The following is a 16714-nucleotide window of genomic DNA, read 5'->3' on the forward strand; positions in this document are numbered from 1 at the left end:
ACATACATTGTCTAATGAGCTTTCATATTAAGGATTATTTCGCGATTTGCAGCAAAAACTGTCCGTTGGGGCGACACCCTGACTATAAACTGTAGTTAAGTGTGTCCTATATATCGGACTGAACTTTCTCAATTTTAATAATGTCTCAGCTTCATGCGTACATTTATTGGCTCTAAGAGCAATAATGCTTTGAAAGTGCCATTTGTATTTGAGCCTCAAGAGTACTTATTAAAGAGCCATATCTGTCATGCGGGCCATAGGTTCCCCACCCCTGCTGGAGCATTTTCCAACAGCAAAATTTTGATGCTAGACATCAGGGGACCAGAGATCGATAGAGTATGTAACTAACACATAAACTCATTTTCAGCATCACACTGGGTAACATGGGGCGAATCTTTGCAATGTTGCGAAGCAATTCTAATAAAATTCTTAACGTGTGACTGAAACGACAGATTAGGGTCAATTGTGACACGTTTTTTACCGAGGCACTGGGTAGTACTGCAATTGTCAAGGTTCAGAGCAGTGCTTGAGTACAAATAATGACATTAAGCTCGTCCGATAATTAACAATTGCAAGAAAGTAAGTGACATTCCCTTTTTTTTAATCTCAGAGGAAATTATATTGATTTGTGAAGTTCTTAAAAAACCTTGCCATTACATTAAACACTGGTAATTTAACTCTCGGTAGCTAAGTTTCAGAGGTGCTGTACTGCTAAAATTTACTTTTTAAACTTGGCGGTTCATATATTGGGTGGTTAGCACGCAGCTTCACGGTGAGGAAGCTCACGGTTCAATCCCAGCTTCTGCAGCCTTCCCGAGCCGGAGTTAGCATGCAGTGACTGCGTGGGTTTCCTCAAGGCACTCCGGTTTCTTCCCGCCTTCCAAAAACATGCCTGTCAGGTTAATTGGCCCGCTTTATTCCCTTTCATGAAGAAGAAAATTTTACCAATTCATTTCTCTGGAAAATAAATTGCTTTTTCTACATCTGTAGGCAAAACGACTAGATAGCAAATTCTACTGGATTTATTCAAACAAGTAGCTCCAGTCTCCCATACAATCAGTGCAAGATAGGCAGCAGCAGATCACATTGGAAACAGTTCAAGAATCAACCCTTCGGTTTTTTTTCCTTAGACTATTTCGTGACTTATACAAGACATGAAACCATCAACTTACAATGTAATTTAGGTGCTCCAATATACTGACAGGGAGAACAAATACATGCTCATGGACACGATCGCAAAAGGAAAAATAATTTAAAAAGAGCCTAAATCTTACCTGTCAACCTCAGCCAATGTACCCCCTAATTGATGATTCCAATTCTCATTAAGCGAGAAAAAAACCTTACAAACACAATGCGGAACCCATTTACTCACAGTCAGGCAAACTGTGTAGCAATAAAAGATGACATTTTACCAAATAAACACAAACAATTATTTCTTCGGTCTTAAGCTAAAAAAAAAAACTAAATCGTGATTTATTTTGTCCAATACTTGTTTAACAATTTCAAATTGTCCGTCAGCTTCCTCTTATTGCTTTTCCCCTGATTGCACTGCTTCCAGATGTGTGCTTACATATTTAAGCATTTTACTAATCTCATTTCAGCCCTTAGTTGTTGCTAGGCTCAAAACTCTACCAGGAGGCCTTCAGAAAAAATCCTGAAGGCAGTCTACAGTTACATCAATCTTCTCCATCAGCTGTTGGTTAGGTCAATCCGATTCAGAGTTGGCATCTGAGAGCCCTCTAGAGGGCCTTGAGAAACCTCCCAATCGCGCCAACAGCCCTTCAACTTGAAGAGCCCGAGCTGCACAAGGAATTATATAGTTGTGTTGATTTAATAGCAAAATGTCGGACAACTCCAAAGCAAGCGTGCCTTCCTCAGCCGGGAAAGTTTTGTCCGCCACCTTCAGCCTAGAGGTAAGATTTTAAACCGAAGCCCGGCCCGAGATTTTGGGTAAGGTCGGTAAGTTGGGGGTCAAGCTGAGCTTCTCTCTCGCTAACTTTTATTTTATGGGATGGGAAGGCATTTCCAATTTTGTCCTTCATTTCTGGCCAATTTAGGTTTTTTGGGGTGTGCCTTACTGTCGGGAAAATACGTTAAGTGCTGACAGATCCCGATTTTTGCACGCGTTTACCGACATCTTCAACTGTCCCAATCCCCACTCTGCATGTTCTCGTCCCCCCCGTCGTCATCAGAGTCTGTATCGGACGACACCTTCTTCATCCTCATCATGGCGGCTTTGATGCTGCGCTCCAGTTCATTTTCCTCCCGCCAGCCTGACACTTCCGGGCGTGCCGGCAGCACCTGAAAGAGCCGAATGTCAACTTTTGCGCTCCACTTTTTGTGCTAACCAAACAAGAATCACGATAACGACAATTTGGCGACCTTCTTTAAGGCGACTCCTTGTCGGATGGCCGACATCAGGCTGCTCCTTGGGTCTACCGAGAGAGGGGGGGTCCTGGGTCCTTGGGTTTTTCGAAGCTGGACCTGCCCACGCTGCAGCGAGGCCAACACTTCATCCATGGTTCCTATAGCAACAAGGCACTTCAGATTTAAACTTATGATTACATTAAAGACATCCAGAAGATCAAGCCACATCCATGAATGCATTTTGGAGACAAAGTCTAAAATTGAGAGGCCAGCTATTTTTTTTTTTTTTTAACTTGGTGTGTTTCAAGAGAACATAAATGATAACATGGATTTTCAAGGTCATTCCACTCTAGAAGGGTTCTCCAACCATTTAAGCTGAGAGCTACTTTTTGGTATTAATTTGCAATGAGGGAACTCTGTTTTGTATGCATTTCTAAAACAACTTATTATGTTATCACCAAGTTGTTACTATGCTAATAGCACGTTATTATTTGGAAGTAGGGTTCATTAGACTCAGTCAACCACCAAAAATCGTTTTACTAGAAAATCACAATGACCTAGCACTGGTGAGCTATTTTCAGAACAGGTCCGTGGGCAGCTCAACTGTCCTCAGGGAGCACCCTGGTGCCCGTTGGCACCACGTTGGAGACCCATGCTGTGGAGCAGGGGTCAGGAACCTTTGTGTCCCAAAGAACCATTAGAGCAAAATATTTTGATTCTTTTTGGAGAGAGCCACATCGTACATTTAAATACATAATTCAACCAACCTGCTAAACCCGCTTTCTAGACAAAAGCTTATTTCTCCGCGGATTTTAATAAATTATTTGGTAGAATTCATGAAATAGTAATGCCAGAGTCTGTGTCCCATAACAACAATTATACCAGGTAGAACTTGTCTCTCTTCCGTAGTTATGATCATTGAGGCTCATTTTGACCTACATATTTTCATAAATAATGGTTTCAGAACAAGAGGCAAGCAGTTCTTATATAAAAATGTCACAACATTATGCAAACAAAGTTTCCGGGTGTAAAGTATTTCCCTTCAGCGCAGTGGGAGCGTGCGAGAAAAAGGATGCATGCTGTGTGTGCAGCGATCCGCCCACCCTATCAAATCCGTCCGCTCTTACCGCTCACCCGATCGAATTGCCAAACATGCTCTGGCCTGAGAGAATAGAATGTCTTTCTGACATCATGCAAGCTCCCTCTAGGTAAGCCTCAAGTTGGGTAAGAAAATTAAAAATTTCTTGACATACGAGTATTCAAAAAATGCACAAAAAGTGATTTATCAATTAATTTAGCTTATTATTCAAATTAATGTTGTTGAGTTTTTTCTAAAGGAATTAAGTTTTTTTTTCATAACTTGGAAGCGATAAATAATGCACAATGTCTTTAATAAATGTAAATCTAAATAGATGCATACATAATTATGTACGATATATTTTTTTAGAACAGATACAATTAAAGTTGTATACAGCCCACAAATATCCTCTACAGTGGTAAATCTGTATAAAAGCACCTCCAATCACACGAATTTCGTAAACTTTTTTTTTTTTATTTACAAAAATCTATGTCGCTATTAGAAGGAAAATCCAGTTCATGAGCGGTCCTAAACGCTACCAGTAGAGACTGCACACCGCTTACAGCCAGCATCAGCTCGTCAAGTTTGACCATGTAAACTACTACAGGCAAACAAATAAGAATAGTTTTTTTTGGTGTGTACGTTCATCTAATGTTACAGTAACTAACTAAGTGTTACTTAATAACGTGCTCACTAAGTGCTAAGTACTAAGTGCTAACGTATCTGCAACAGTCTCTGGATCTCAAACCTGACAACCTCTGCCAATAGCTCCCCTTTTTGAATAATTGCACATCTTTGTTTTTAAGCAATAATAAACTCTACAGACACAACGTGGTACCTATTTACTCATAGCAGGACAGAATATGTGGAATACTGCATACTATTAGCAATCTACGATGACGGTCTCAATTCCTACCTGTAACACAGACAATCTAGATTAGAGCCGAAATGGGCAAAACGAGATTTTTTTAGTTCCTGCATACGCCGTACACAATGTGTATGTATCAAAAAACTTATAAAATACGGGAAAACCATATAAGTTGATAAGTATGCGATCTCCTTGACTCCTCATTGCAATCGCACCCCCCTTTCCTCTGCAGCACGCGGACACTTTGTCACGGCGCTCATAATAAACTAGCATTTTATTTTGTCAATATCATCTTATTTATATCAATATTTTATACAACAGTATTTTTTTGTGTTTAATTACCATTTGAAAGTGTTTTAGTGATTCGGAAGATGTGTTACATAGCTATTTAAGGTTTACTTGTATACTTTTAGGAGGATGTCAGGGAACAAAATATTTTTTTCAATAATTTCTTATTGGTATAATTTACTTGTTACACTAGCAATTCGAGCTACGAGCTCGTAAGAATAGGTAGCACTGCCTTTTAAAGTAAAAAGGTAATTTAAGGATGGGCGCCTTACCCATGTTTTGTGTCAGCATGGTATCGGTTAGAAGACGAGGTTCTTCTCGGCCATCGATTGGTTTGTCGCCAGTGCGAAACAGGAGTGGAGGTGGATAGGGTGGCGGCGGCGGCGGCGGAGGAGGAGGCGGCGGCGGCGCTGTTCCACTTGAGCCATTTGCAGACGGAGGTGCAGGCGGAGCATACATTTGTAACGTAACATCTTGCGCCGGACATGTTTTGCCCCTCGATGCAGGACGGACGGAAGAAAGTCCGTCACAGGACGGAGGCGACTCCAAGTTGACGATGGAGAGGGGCTGGGAGGCGAAAGACGACTTGGTGAGAGACTTCTGTGTCTGAGGTGACTTGAAGATGTATTGGCCATGTCGCTTCTTTGAGGAGAGAAGGGGGAGAGTTAATAATAAGGTGTTAGAACCGTGCTCTGCAACATTTTCTGTACCACGGACCGGTTCAATGTCTGAAATTATTCTTGCGGCTTGACCCACCAGGTAGGGGTGGGCGGATCTATCCCAACATCGATATTGTCGATACTGAGTAAGTACGTTGAGTGGATTGATACTATTGACCTGGGATCGATACTTCACCAATCCACTCCTCTATGTAGATAGGCGATGAGTAAGGACTGCGCTTCAACCACTCTCAAAATGTTTGCCTCTTTGTGTGACTGACAGGCAGGCTTTTAGCACCTCTCCCTACCTGGCCTGCTTCTGCATCTTGGCTGCCAGGCAGAAGAGAGCGCCAAATCTACTTGTGAACCCTCATCAGAAGCTAAATATGACGGATGCAAAGCGGAAGTGCGATGCAGTGACTATTTGACCCAACTTGCGAAGGGAAGCTTAGAAAAGACACAAAACTGGAGCTGGTCTAACCTCTCTAAAGGATCTTAATCTGTTGAGAGTCTTCTGTCGCTCATGGTCCACCCACTCCTTCCTCCTCTGCTCCTCCTCCTTTCTCTTCTCTCGCTTCTACAAACGACAGCAGTAGAGGAAAAGAAGTGAGTGTTCACGAGACAGAGGAATAGAGAGCGACAATGAGATATAAGTTGAAAGCTGCACTGCAGGGAGGCGGAATCTGATTGCAACTCATAAGGAGCTTCTGCGGTGTGGTTGCCATGGTGACGTACCAAGTGGACCTGATGATGTTGGGTGAAGGTGATGGATCTTTGCTGAGCTGCGGAACGCTTTTGCTCATAGGCTTGCACACACTGCTCCTGAATGAAGACATGAACGCATCACAAAAGCTGTGAGAGCGAACTTTTGGGTGTGAAAAGTTGACCAGGGGCCCTGGAGCCCAACAAATTTGCATGTGTGAATAAATATACAGATATCTACAGGTTATCTTTCTTTTTATATTTGTTTTAAGTTATATCTGTGCCATAAAGTTAAACGAAGACAAAATGACTTATTGTAAACATGGTACATTTATAAAATACATTTTAGAAGGCTAATATGGTTTCAATTTTATTAAAGGCCAAGCAAAAGGCCATCAATGAGGGTCGGAATGTATCATTTTTCATATTTTATCAATTGAGAATAAATTGTTTAACCACTTGAAAAAATGCCATGTAAAGAAACAAAATGGACCGGATGAGCAAACGGTCCTTTTCTAAAGTAAAATCTTTCTACTTCCGGCACCTTTTTGTTTCGCAAGTACGCTCGCCGAGCGCAGATGTGGCCTCTTTTGGTCTCCAGGTTCTGCAGACTTCGTTTGAGCTGGCTGATAGCTGGAGGTTCTTTATGCTCACGTCCTGTGTGGATCGTGCTGTTGAGCTCCTTGGGATCCTCACAGACGTCATAATACACCACCTCTTCCTTAAGTTCTGAAACACAAATCACTTCGAATCAGTTTCCAAGAAAACATTTCATTCAGATTGTTCGTATGGTCGCTATGTCCGTATGGTCGCTGTCATGTAAATAATTTCTGGTAATACTGTGAGTTGAAATTGTATACAAGTGCTTGTCATTTTTCAGGAGTATAAAGGCACATTCAAACGCCTGCATCATCGTCACGTGATCACAGAGTGTGTGCCTTACTTATGGGCGGCCTGACTTCCTCTGATTCGGACCCTGTACCAGTCCGACGTGGTGAAGAGGGAGCTGAGCCGAAAGGCAAAGCTCTCGATCTACCGGTCGATCTACGATCCTACCCTCACCTATGGTCATGAACTGTGGGTTATGACCGAAAAAAACTCGACTCCGGATACAAGTGGCTGAAATGAGCTTCCTCCGCAGGGTGTCTGGGTTCTCAATTAAAGATAAGGTGAGAAGCTCAGTCATCAGGGAGGGACTCTGTGTAGAGCCACTGCTCCTCCCCATTGAGAGGAGTCAGTTGAGGTGGCTCGGGCATCTGAAAAGGATGCCTCCTGGACACCTCCCTCTGGAGGTGTTCCGGGCATGTTCCGCCGGTAGGAGGCCCCGAGGGCGACCCAGGACACGCTGGAGAGACTATGTAACTAGGCTGGCCTGGGAACGGCTTGGGATGCCGTCGGATGAGCTGGAGGAGGTGGCTGGGGATAGGGACCTCTGGGCTTCCCTTTTAAGGCGGAAGACAATGGATGGATGGATAGATGGAGTACCTCTGATCTGACGCTGCAGGCTGTCCGTCTGAGTCACCAGAAGCTGCTCCTCGTTTTTCAGGATCTCACACTTGGTGTTGTACAGCTCCAGTTGCGTTTCATAGAACTGAAACTCCAGCTGGTCTACGGAGCACTGTTGTGGCTCCCCCTCGGACATCGACTCGGCAGCAGAACCCTGTTCTGTTCTGCGCAACTTGTCAAACTTGAACCAAACAGAAAACAGGTAACATCAGCTCCAAAATAAGCATAGAGGACTCTATCGATGACCATAATCGTGCATGTTGTATCTGATTCCTTGAGGACGATTTTAAAACAGCTAGATTTGTTCAACAGTAAAACTGTTGGAGCTTACAAATGAACACTTTCAAAGTGTGTTCGGCGTAGGCTGAGCGCTGCCACATACAAATAGAAACTGACTGGAAATCAGCCTCCATTTAGTCAAGGGCACTGATTTGACATGATTCTATACGCACACGCAATCAGCAGGTGCACTCAGCGAAATCACCAAGTCATGTAGCCACCGGTGATTACATGTGGGTGTTTGTCACGCATCAGATTACAGAAAACTGACACACACGCAGCCAACATTATCAAACCTGCTATTTAAAGAGCGTGATATGATGAAAAACGTACACATGATCTGGAGGTCTTTTCTGCAACCTCAGATTCACAAACAGTCACACAAGATTGGCACTTTCCAAAAATCTAAACGTTCATAGCGACGTCGCTTTTCAAGCCTTTGCTATGGGCTTTTCCCATGATTGTGAAGCAGAATTCACTAAGAATTAGATAGGTCACACATTAATAGGGGACGTGACCGGAGTTTAGACTGACATGTCAAAAATGGCACGCAGACAGGATGCGGCCCATCTGATGATCTAATGTTGCCCGTCATTAATTTCTGAGTATGTCGAAAAAAGAACCAAGTGTGGGTCATATCTACCAAATGTAATGATTTTTGGTAATAACGCAAACCAAAAGCTCTCTCCGGTCACAAATGGGCAGTGTTGAGTTTGTATAGCGTGGTGAATTGGTGTGTGTGTAAAACTACATTTACTTAACTGTTAAAATAAGCCAGAAAACACATTTTTTTCATTGTTTGTTAATAAATGTGTTTGAAAAATCCCTTGTCCTCCGTGATTACAATATATAAGGTAGGTTAATGATGTAGTCTGAATGATATTACTGAAAAACAAAGCTAATTTTTTTTATTTGACATCCTTTGACTGCTCCGGCCCATCTGAGAACAGACTTTCTGGTTCCAACCCGGGAGCCAAACTGAGTTTGACATCCCTGTTTTAGACCACCGGGAGACGGGTAGTTTTACCCGACTGATGACTGCCTAAGATTGAGTTTAGACAAATATACAGCAGTGTATTGTGGGGAATGGGATGGTCAAACTAAAAAAACATGAAACATTATGAATCAGTTTTAAACAAAACAATAAGCCCAGCGCGACAACATATTATTTTGAGAATGTTTGATTAGAAATGGCATAGTGTGCTAAAAGTTCCCACAGTAACAGAATTTACACAGGTTTTAATGAAACATTAAAGCAGTGATTCATAATTATAATCTGTCAGGCCCCTCCTCCATTTGAAGGAAGAAATCCACCAGGATGCGCTAAATAATACACTATTTCCCTTTGACCAAAATTTTGACATAAAGCTAAATAACTGAAAATATTTTCTAAAAGTCAACAACATGTGAAACAATCGTGAAGTGAACCAATCATTTCTACATTTTACATATTTACAAACAAAAACTGAAATGGTGTTGCAAAAATATTGGTCCCCTATTCTCTTAGCTCAGCCAACTCACTCCAGAAGTTCCATGATGACGTCTGAATGATGACCTAAATGACTAATTATGACAAACAGAGTGCGCCTGTGTGTCATTAGGTTTCAGTTCAAATGTACCTGATCAGTGATGAGTTCAGAGGTCTGTGAAAGGAGAGACTGGAGAAGACACCATTATAGAAAACAAATAACTCAGCAAGCAGGAATTAGATAAAACCTTTGCACATCACACTGAGCAGAGTTCAAGCAACAATATCAAACTGGAAAAGGCTTAAGAGTGCCCTCTATGGACAGCTTAGGTGCCCACGGACGTGTTCTGAAAATAACTCCAGTGCTGGGTTATAGTGGTTGACAAGAGTATATGGACCCATCTACTAGTACAGTAATTGACCTTGTAATAATACAGTAGCAACATAGTAGTAACATGATAAGATATTTTAGAAATGCATATAAACTGGGTGCTCTTTGTGGTAGAAAGTAGTAAAAAAGTAGCTCACAATTGGAAAAAAGTTGGAGACCCCTGTTCTAAACTTTCAGCCCAAACAAGAAAAATAATCAGAGAAGCAACAAAGAGGCCCATGATCACACTGTTTGACACAAGTTCGCCTTCCAACAGGACAACTAAACATAAAGCAAGCAAAACTTTAGCAGGGCACTGTGTTATCGGCACTAGTTTTGAGCATTAAAATTCCAATTATAAAGATCGTACTTTGATTTGAGTTGATATGTTCAAATGTTACTTTGAGTTATTGCCCAACCTTATATCGATCTGATTATTTTGTAAAAGATGTGAGGGGTTTCATAGATGGCAAGAATTTACAGTATGAATGTGACACCAGTGCTGATCGCACATGGACAGAATGCCGGGAAAATGGTCTCGTTTCCACAAACCCCCCCCCCATCGTGAAAGGTTAAGCAGCATGCAATGAATGCCATTCCGAGGATAGAGCAGCCGTTCACCTCTTTTTTGATGTGGCCTTTCTTTCGGTTAAGGCACATCTCCGTTGATCGCATGTGCTGAAGGGATTCCTTGGCCAGCAGGAGGCGCAAATTCTCCAGTCGGGGAGCTGCAGAAGCCCAGGCGGCGGCTCCGAAGCCACGACGCTTGTCGTCCTCCATCTGCTTCACCATAGCTGAAACATAACCAGACATAAAAAGGTTACAACTATAGTATGTTAAGTCACTATGTGCTCACTGATCAATTTCCATGGTTCGTACATCTTCTTTCATGGCCAAATTCTAGCAATTTTTAATGACTTTCAAAGACAAATTTTTCAATTTCTCCAATACCATTAAAAGAAAATATCCGGTGTGAATCATGTATTTTAAGAAGCCAAGAATATATCTGCGATTTACCTATGCATTTTGTAGTCTTGCATGTGTATCCATCAAGACATACGGTATGATTTTTAGGTCTTGAGTAAATTCTGAATATAGTTGTTTTTGAGAGAGATTTCTTCCCCTAAATAACAGTAATATGTAGTTTACATTTTCAGTTGCAGGAGGTTCTTAAAATTACAAGTGACCACTGTGAAAATCTACCATAATTTTTAGCATGGCCCATAATAAATGTCCATAACTGATACATAATCCTTGCAGTCAGACATTGCATAGTGCCCTGTTTAGGTGTAGCAAGCATCTGTCCTCTCGGACGCTTCATAGGACAATACTGTACAAACTAATGACAGCTGCAGTTAATCACGATGGAAGAAAAAATGCAATGGCAAAGCAAAGCCACCAATGAGCAGAGTAGGCGACATATGTAAGTAGACTAGTGGAGAAAAATGGCAACAATTTTAAACATTTACAAGTTTACGGCTCGTCAGAACTCCACTTTCTGTGGTGTCTTGGGCAAGTACAGCCTGGCAGTGCCCATCCCTCACCAGGCTGTTTTCATAGGTAGCGGTTGGTTCCCTCAAATGAATACACTTGCACTTTCATCATCTGGTGGAAATTGTTTTTCAGTTTAATAGTCATCCAACTCTCTTCAGAGATGAGCCAGACCTCGGCATTCGTGTGACAATACTCATACTATATCCTAGAATCACTGAGGGAAAACCTCACCCAAGCAATTTTCAATCTTTGAAAAAAAAAACTTTTCAAATTGAAGATTTTCAAGGATTTCAAGCACCGGCAGAACACTATGATATTAACTGATAATAAAAGACAATCAATCACCAGCCAGGGCTTTGGAAGTCTGTGCAAAGTAGGTGACAGTGATGTCCTGGATAGAAGCAACCGCATCTTCCTCTTTTGTCCTCCACTCCCCCGCCTCTCTTTCCAAAGCTTCAATCCTCTTGGGACCCAAATCATCCAACTCCAGGGATTTCTGTTCAGGACAACAGTGGGGGAACACCAACTCTTAAAAATCTTTTACAGTAACGTCACAGTTTAAGGTGGGGTGAATTCATTTGAGGTATCTTTAAAAAAAAGTTATGTTTTCTCTATGACGTATGTGTTGACAATGCCGAACTGAGTTCAAAGAGCCCTTACGCTTCATCTTCCACCACGACTTTCTGCTTTTATCTTACTCTTAGTAAAGCTGTTTGGAGTGGAACAAATTAAGTAGGATGGATAGGGGGTGGAAGAATGCTGGAAAGTGACTGCCCTCGCCGTTTATTTTTTTCTATTTGATAGTGAAGCATAAAAAGGGTGAAAGTAAGAAGAGGCCTGCTTTAAATACTGGTCCAAACGCCAGTGCAAACTTTAAGAACGATGAAGCAAGAGGTTTATCTGAGCACGTCTAAAAAATGCATGCACACGCATGCGCAACAAAATTAAGCTGACAGTAAAAATGACACAAGCCCAGAGATAGCAGCAGTGAGTAAAGTTAACTCCTTCCTGGAGAATTTAGGTGCAAAGTAAAATTTAGAGGAACTACTTCTTTGATTGTTTTGCTCTCTGCCCCGTCACCATTGTTAGAGCTGAGCTGTCCGGGCTCAAACTCCAACCATTTTAAAGGGGCAGCATCACAATGTAACTGCCTAATTTCATAATCCTGTCATAGGCACTTACTTAGTGACGAAGTAGCTGTTTTTATTGAGTGACTTTTGTCAGTATATATTTAGAACGACACTTAGGGACATTATTGTGTTTTGTTGTTCAGGGCAGAGATAGAGATGGTAGAGAGAGAGAGCGAGATACTCTATTTTATCCATGCATTGACTTGTTTGACATTTGCAATGAAAACAAACTTAATATGTATTAATTTCATTTTATTTACCCTTTTAAAAGACTGCATTTTATTTGTGTAATGCATACTGCGTTTTATTGTCCAAATAAATGGGGGTCATTATGCATTTTCCATGTTCTTAAAATAACAATGAAATTAACTGTAAAAACTGTAGGCGGTACACTACAAGATACTCACATAGTTACACAGAATGCGGTCAATCCAACTTGATATTAGGCTAATATCGCACTCTGCTAATTTAGTTCCATACCGCATATGTTGCATTCATTAAAAGGCTCTAGATTTTTTACAGTGGCAGACAAACGTAGGTTTTTTTGCTGATCCCTGAACTATTCGGATATAGACCCTTGACGAAATTTCTGCATATGAATCAGTGGACCCACTAAAAAAAGTCTGAACATCAAATCCGGTCTATTAGCGCACTCTATTGATAGAAAAGTTGATACTCCAGTCAAGCAGCCGGTTTTACCCTTCAGTGGCTGCCACAGAGCTGTTAAAAAGCATCCGATGACATCATTTAAGTTAAATAAAAATGTCAAAATAAAAACCATGAACATAACCATAAAATTCTATTTACCAAGATTTCCATTTTACATAGGGAAGCCAGCTCCCGCATGTCTCTAAAAGGCTGCACAAGGTACTGGAAGAAGGTCGCGGCCTGAGTGACAAGATGCTGGTAGGCCTCATCCTCCTGTGCATAGATGGCGAGCAGTGCCACCATCCCATCCGCGCTGTTATGGTTTTGCAGGAACTAAAATAAAAAGAGAAAGAGAGGAACGATTGGCTCATTGTCAAATTGTCAGGTTTTAACCTATAGTTTTTAATTTTGAATATGATGGTTTAAAACCTGGTTCCCAAAACGTTTTCCTGTGAAGGACACATAAGTTTCCCTTCTCTGATGAGAAGCCAGGGTCACTAAGTAATGAAAAAGGTATGAGGATTGTAGAAGGGCCTAAATGGAAAAGTTATTATTTACCAGAAAGCCAAAATCAAATGACCCTTCTGGATTCTTCACAGAACAATGGAAAAAAATAACAATAATAAAACTATCAATTATTGTTATTAAAAGCTCTATGTTCAGCTTAGTTGTGAGAGTATTGGACCACCATTAGTATAGATGGCAAGGCAGTCGATTTTATCTCATTGTCACACTATATTTGGTCACGATACCAGAGACGAATATTAATTTTGTTTCACATGACATTACTGTATTTTAGGGACCATAGGACGCACAGTGTTAAAAGGTTCAGTCTTCGTAGCTGGCGCATTGCACAATAGGGCTTGTTTATTTTCGGTCAGCTAACCTGTTAGCTTAAGATGTGATTTTAAGGTTCTGTTGGTATTATACAAAATCATGCATGGACTTGCTACCTCATATCTTTTAGATTTAATTTCCCCCTATGTTTCGGTCCGAAGCCTTCGCTCTGAAAACGCTGGTCTACTCGTGATCCCAAGAGCCAGCAAGAGATCCGCAGGTTCGAAAGCGTTCTCCATTTGGGCCCCGGTGCTGTGGAATGCTCTTCCCCTGAGATTCGATCTGCAACCTCAGTGGAAATGTTTAAATCTAGGCTTAAAACACACTATTCTATACCATATGAATAACCTAGGTTTTTTGTTGATAATGTGTGTATTATTTGCCCTCATGTAGGTTTTAGATGAGGGGATGGTTTCATAATAGTCTGTAGTTTGCAATAGTCTTTGATCTGTGCAGCCCTTTGAGACTCTTTGTGATTAAGGGCTATACAAATAAACATGACTTGACTAGTTAACTCGGATCTCATTCAGGAGTTTTCTTACACTGAAAGGAGTAGCCCTCCAATTTTGTAGGGCAGCAAATAATATTTGCTTAATTTGTTCTGTTTTGATTTGTATTTTGGTCTTGTAAAATCGAAAATCGCATCGAAATTGCAACACTATCTACCTTGGTCATATCCCTAAAGAGGGGTGACCGACAGCAAGACAAACACATACAATAACAAAGAAACTAAAAAGGGAAAAAAATAGCAAAAAAAACCACACACAAACATTTTTGGACCATGGCCAACCCAAATCCCCAAACACCCAAACAAGTTGGGCACATCGGCACCGAAGTTGGTCATGCTTTGGTCCCTCCAGATGAAACGGGACAGAAGAAAGTGGCCATGTCACTCGGGTCAGGGTGACACAACACACTCTTCTGTTCAACAGCAGTGCCCGACAGCTTTCACTGGTTTACCCCTGCCGCATCATACAGGTGCCCTGCCCATTTCTTGGAACGCGCACAAACATCCCACTAAATCCTTTTGCAACACCTCTCCACTCATTTCTATCTGTTGTTGAAATTGCAATACAGGTCCCAAAAAAAAATCGCAATTAGTTTTCTTTCCAAACTTCGTGCAGCCCTACTTAGGATCAGTGTTCCCTCTAAACTGCGCGCATGCGCAATTGCGCACTGCTCGCACATTCTCAGCGCACAAGAAAATCTAGCTAGCACCCAAAAATGAGGGCTCAAAATTACAAATTAAGAAGCGACTTAAGTCAAAGTTACAGTGCATGAAGGTAAAAATACACGGGTTCCCCTGACGTTGTGTCCTAAATGCGGAATTTTGAACTCGAGTCGAAGTAGAACACAGTTGAGTAAAGTTAGTAGAGTTTGTCGAGAACCGGCTTCTTCGGCTCGGCTCACTAAAAGCAACTGCCTCTTTCGGGTCCTAAACGGCTCTTCATGTGGTTTTTGTTTCTTTCATCCCAACATGACCAAATATTATGTAAAATTATGCACAAAATGACTTAAAGGAAGGGAGGAGTAGAACAAAAAAGAAAAAAATACCAAAATGAAAAAGTAGTGAAAAGCTGAGAAAAAAAGAAGGAAAAATTTAGAAAAAATCCAGAAAAAAAGAAAAAAAGAAATGTAGGAAAAAAGTAAATAGAGAACAAAAAGAAAAAAGTAACAGCTCGGAAAAAATAAACACAATGAGATTTTTTTAAAGGAATTTATAAAATAGTAGAAAAAAAACACAGAAAAAAGAAGAAAAAGTTTGTGTGCATTCAAATAATTTCCAATTATATCAAATAAATCTTGTTGCCAACATTGTACTTCCACTAAAAAATGTGATTAAGTACAGTTCTGTATCTTACAACCAACTAAATAAGCCCCCAAAAATGTTAATATCATGTGACAAAATATATCAGGAAATAAAATGAAATGTATATCTTGTGAAATAATTGTAAGAACAAGCGATGTTTGTAGGCCATACAAACTTTGCAATAGTACATGAGTCAATTCTTTCAAAAGAGAAAAATAATTTTGCATTGCCGGAAACTCAGCAAAATGTCACTTGATGTCAAGTTTTGGACATGTTTGACAATTAATTATCTTGCCACACATGGGATTATGGTTGCTCACTGTTGTTTCAAGCGTTGCTCACCGACTTTGTGTGAACGCTCAGACCCGTGGAAAATTAGAGGGAACGTTGCTTAGGATGCTGTTGTACTATCGATAGATGAAAAAGTGACTTGACTCAGCTACCTGTCGCAGGTGATCCTTCGCCCTTGTCATGTCGTCACGCATGCTCTTCCTCTTAAACTCTTGAAGGTCCTCAAAATAGTCTTCCACGTCGCGCTCATCGTGGGAGAAAAGCGTGTCGAGCACTATCGTCCTCCCGCAAAGGTCAATGGCGGTGCTCAAGTACTTTTCCAGCTTCCGACACGACTCGTCGGGGTCTCTCGCTTCGACATCCGAACCGAAAAGCAAATCCCAAACGCTGCGGTCTTCGAATTGCGACAGGTCGGGGAAGCAAGTCGCCAGTACGTCGCTGACACAAAGCAGTTGCTGATGGATTCGTTTAAAATGGGCGACCGAGAAAAGAGCAGCGCAACTAGCGCAGCCGCTTTGACGATCCGCCGTCACGCTCAGTTCTTTGCGGCTCCGCCGCTGTAAAGTTCTGTTGTGGCACGTGACAGCGAACTTACATTCGATAACGTTCCACTGGACGATGAAACACAGCTTAAAGACATCGACTTCTTGAAAAAGGTTGTTTTTCACCGCCACCCATTCGTCCAGGCTGTCCGAACGCTCACACTCGACGTCGCTCATCGTCGGAGATATTGGGAAACGGCGTTTCTACGGCACCAATAAACTGCGGCTTGGTTTTCGCCGTCCGCCATTTACGTGACGCAAGATGTGTTTATTCAGGGGGCGGATCGATCCAAACATCGATATTGCTGATACCATACCTGTCAACCTCCAGGGCTCCATGCCCTTACAAATTGTCGTATTTTCCCTTACAAAATACA

At 41.5% G+C, this 16714-nt stretch overlaps 1 protein-coding gene across 1 annotated transcript; it reads right to left on the bottom strand.

The window, feature by feature from the left end:
• Positions 1-1006: 1006 nt before the first annotated feature.
• Positions 1007-16628, bottom strand: whamm (WASP homolog associated with actin, golgi membranes and microtubules). Its single transcript, XM_088334266.1, has 11 exons — positions 15948-16628; positions 13017-13190; positions 11425-11575; positions 10207-10379; positions 7448-7649; positions 6507-6691; positions 5996-6082; positions 5742-5837; positions 4874-5243; positions 2383-2525; positions 1007-2301 (listed from the first exon to the last, which is right to left on the bottom strand). The coding sequence occupies exons 1-11, from the start codon at positions 16512-16514 to the stop codon at positions 2140-2142; spliced, it is 2310 nt and encodes a 769-aa protein (XP_088190392.1). The 5' UTR covers positions 16515-16628; the 3' UTR covers positions 1007-2139.
• Positions 16629-16714: the final 86 nt, after the last annotated feature.

Source organism: Urocampus carinirostris, chromosome 4, assembly GCF_059441175.1.
Source record: "Urocampus carinirostris isolate Australia breed hairy pipefish chromosome 4, RoL_Ucar_1.0, whole genome shotgun sequence".
In the NCBI taxonomy this organism is placed as follows: Eukaryota; Metazoa; Chordata; class Actinopteri; order Syngnathiformes; family Syngnathidae; genus Urocampus; species Urocampus carinirostris.

Excerpts from the sequence above, each read along its gene's own strand:
- whamm (XM_088334266.1), bottom strand. The coding sequence starts at position 16,514 with ATGAGCGACGTCGAGTGTGAGCGTTCGGACAGCCTGGACGAATGGGTG. Across the intron at positions 11,576-13,016 it reads TATGTAAAATGGAAATCTTG|AAATCCCTGGAGTTGGATGA; the intron begins GTAAATAGAATT and ends TGTCCTGAACAG. Across the intron at positions 7,650-10,206 it reads AAGGCCACATCAAAAAAGAG|TTTGACAAGTTGCGCAGAAC; the intron begins GTGAACGGCTGC and ends GTTTGGTTCAAG.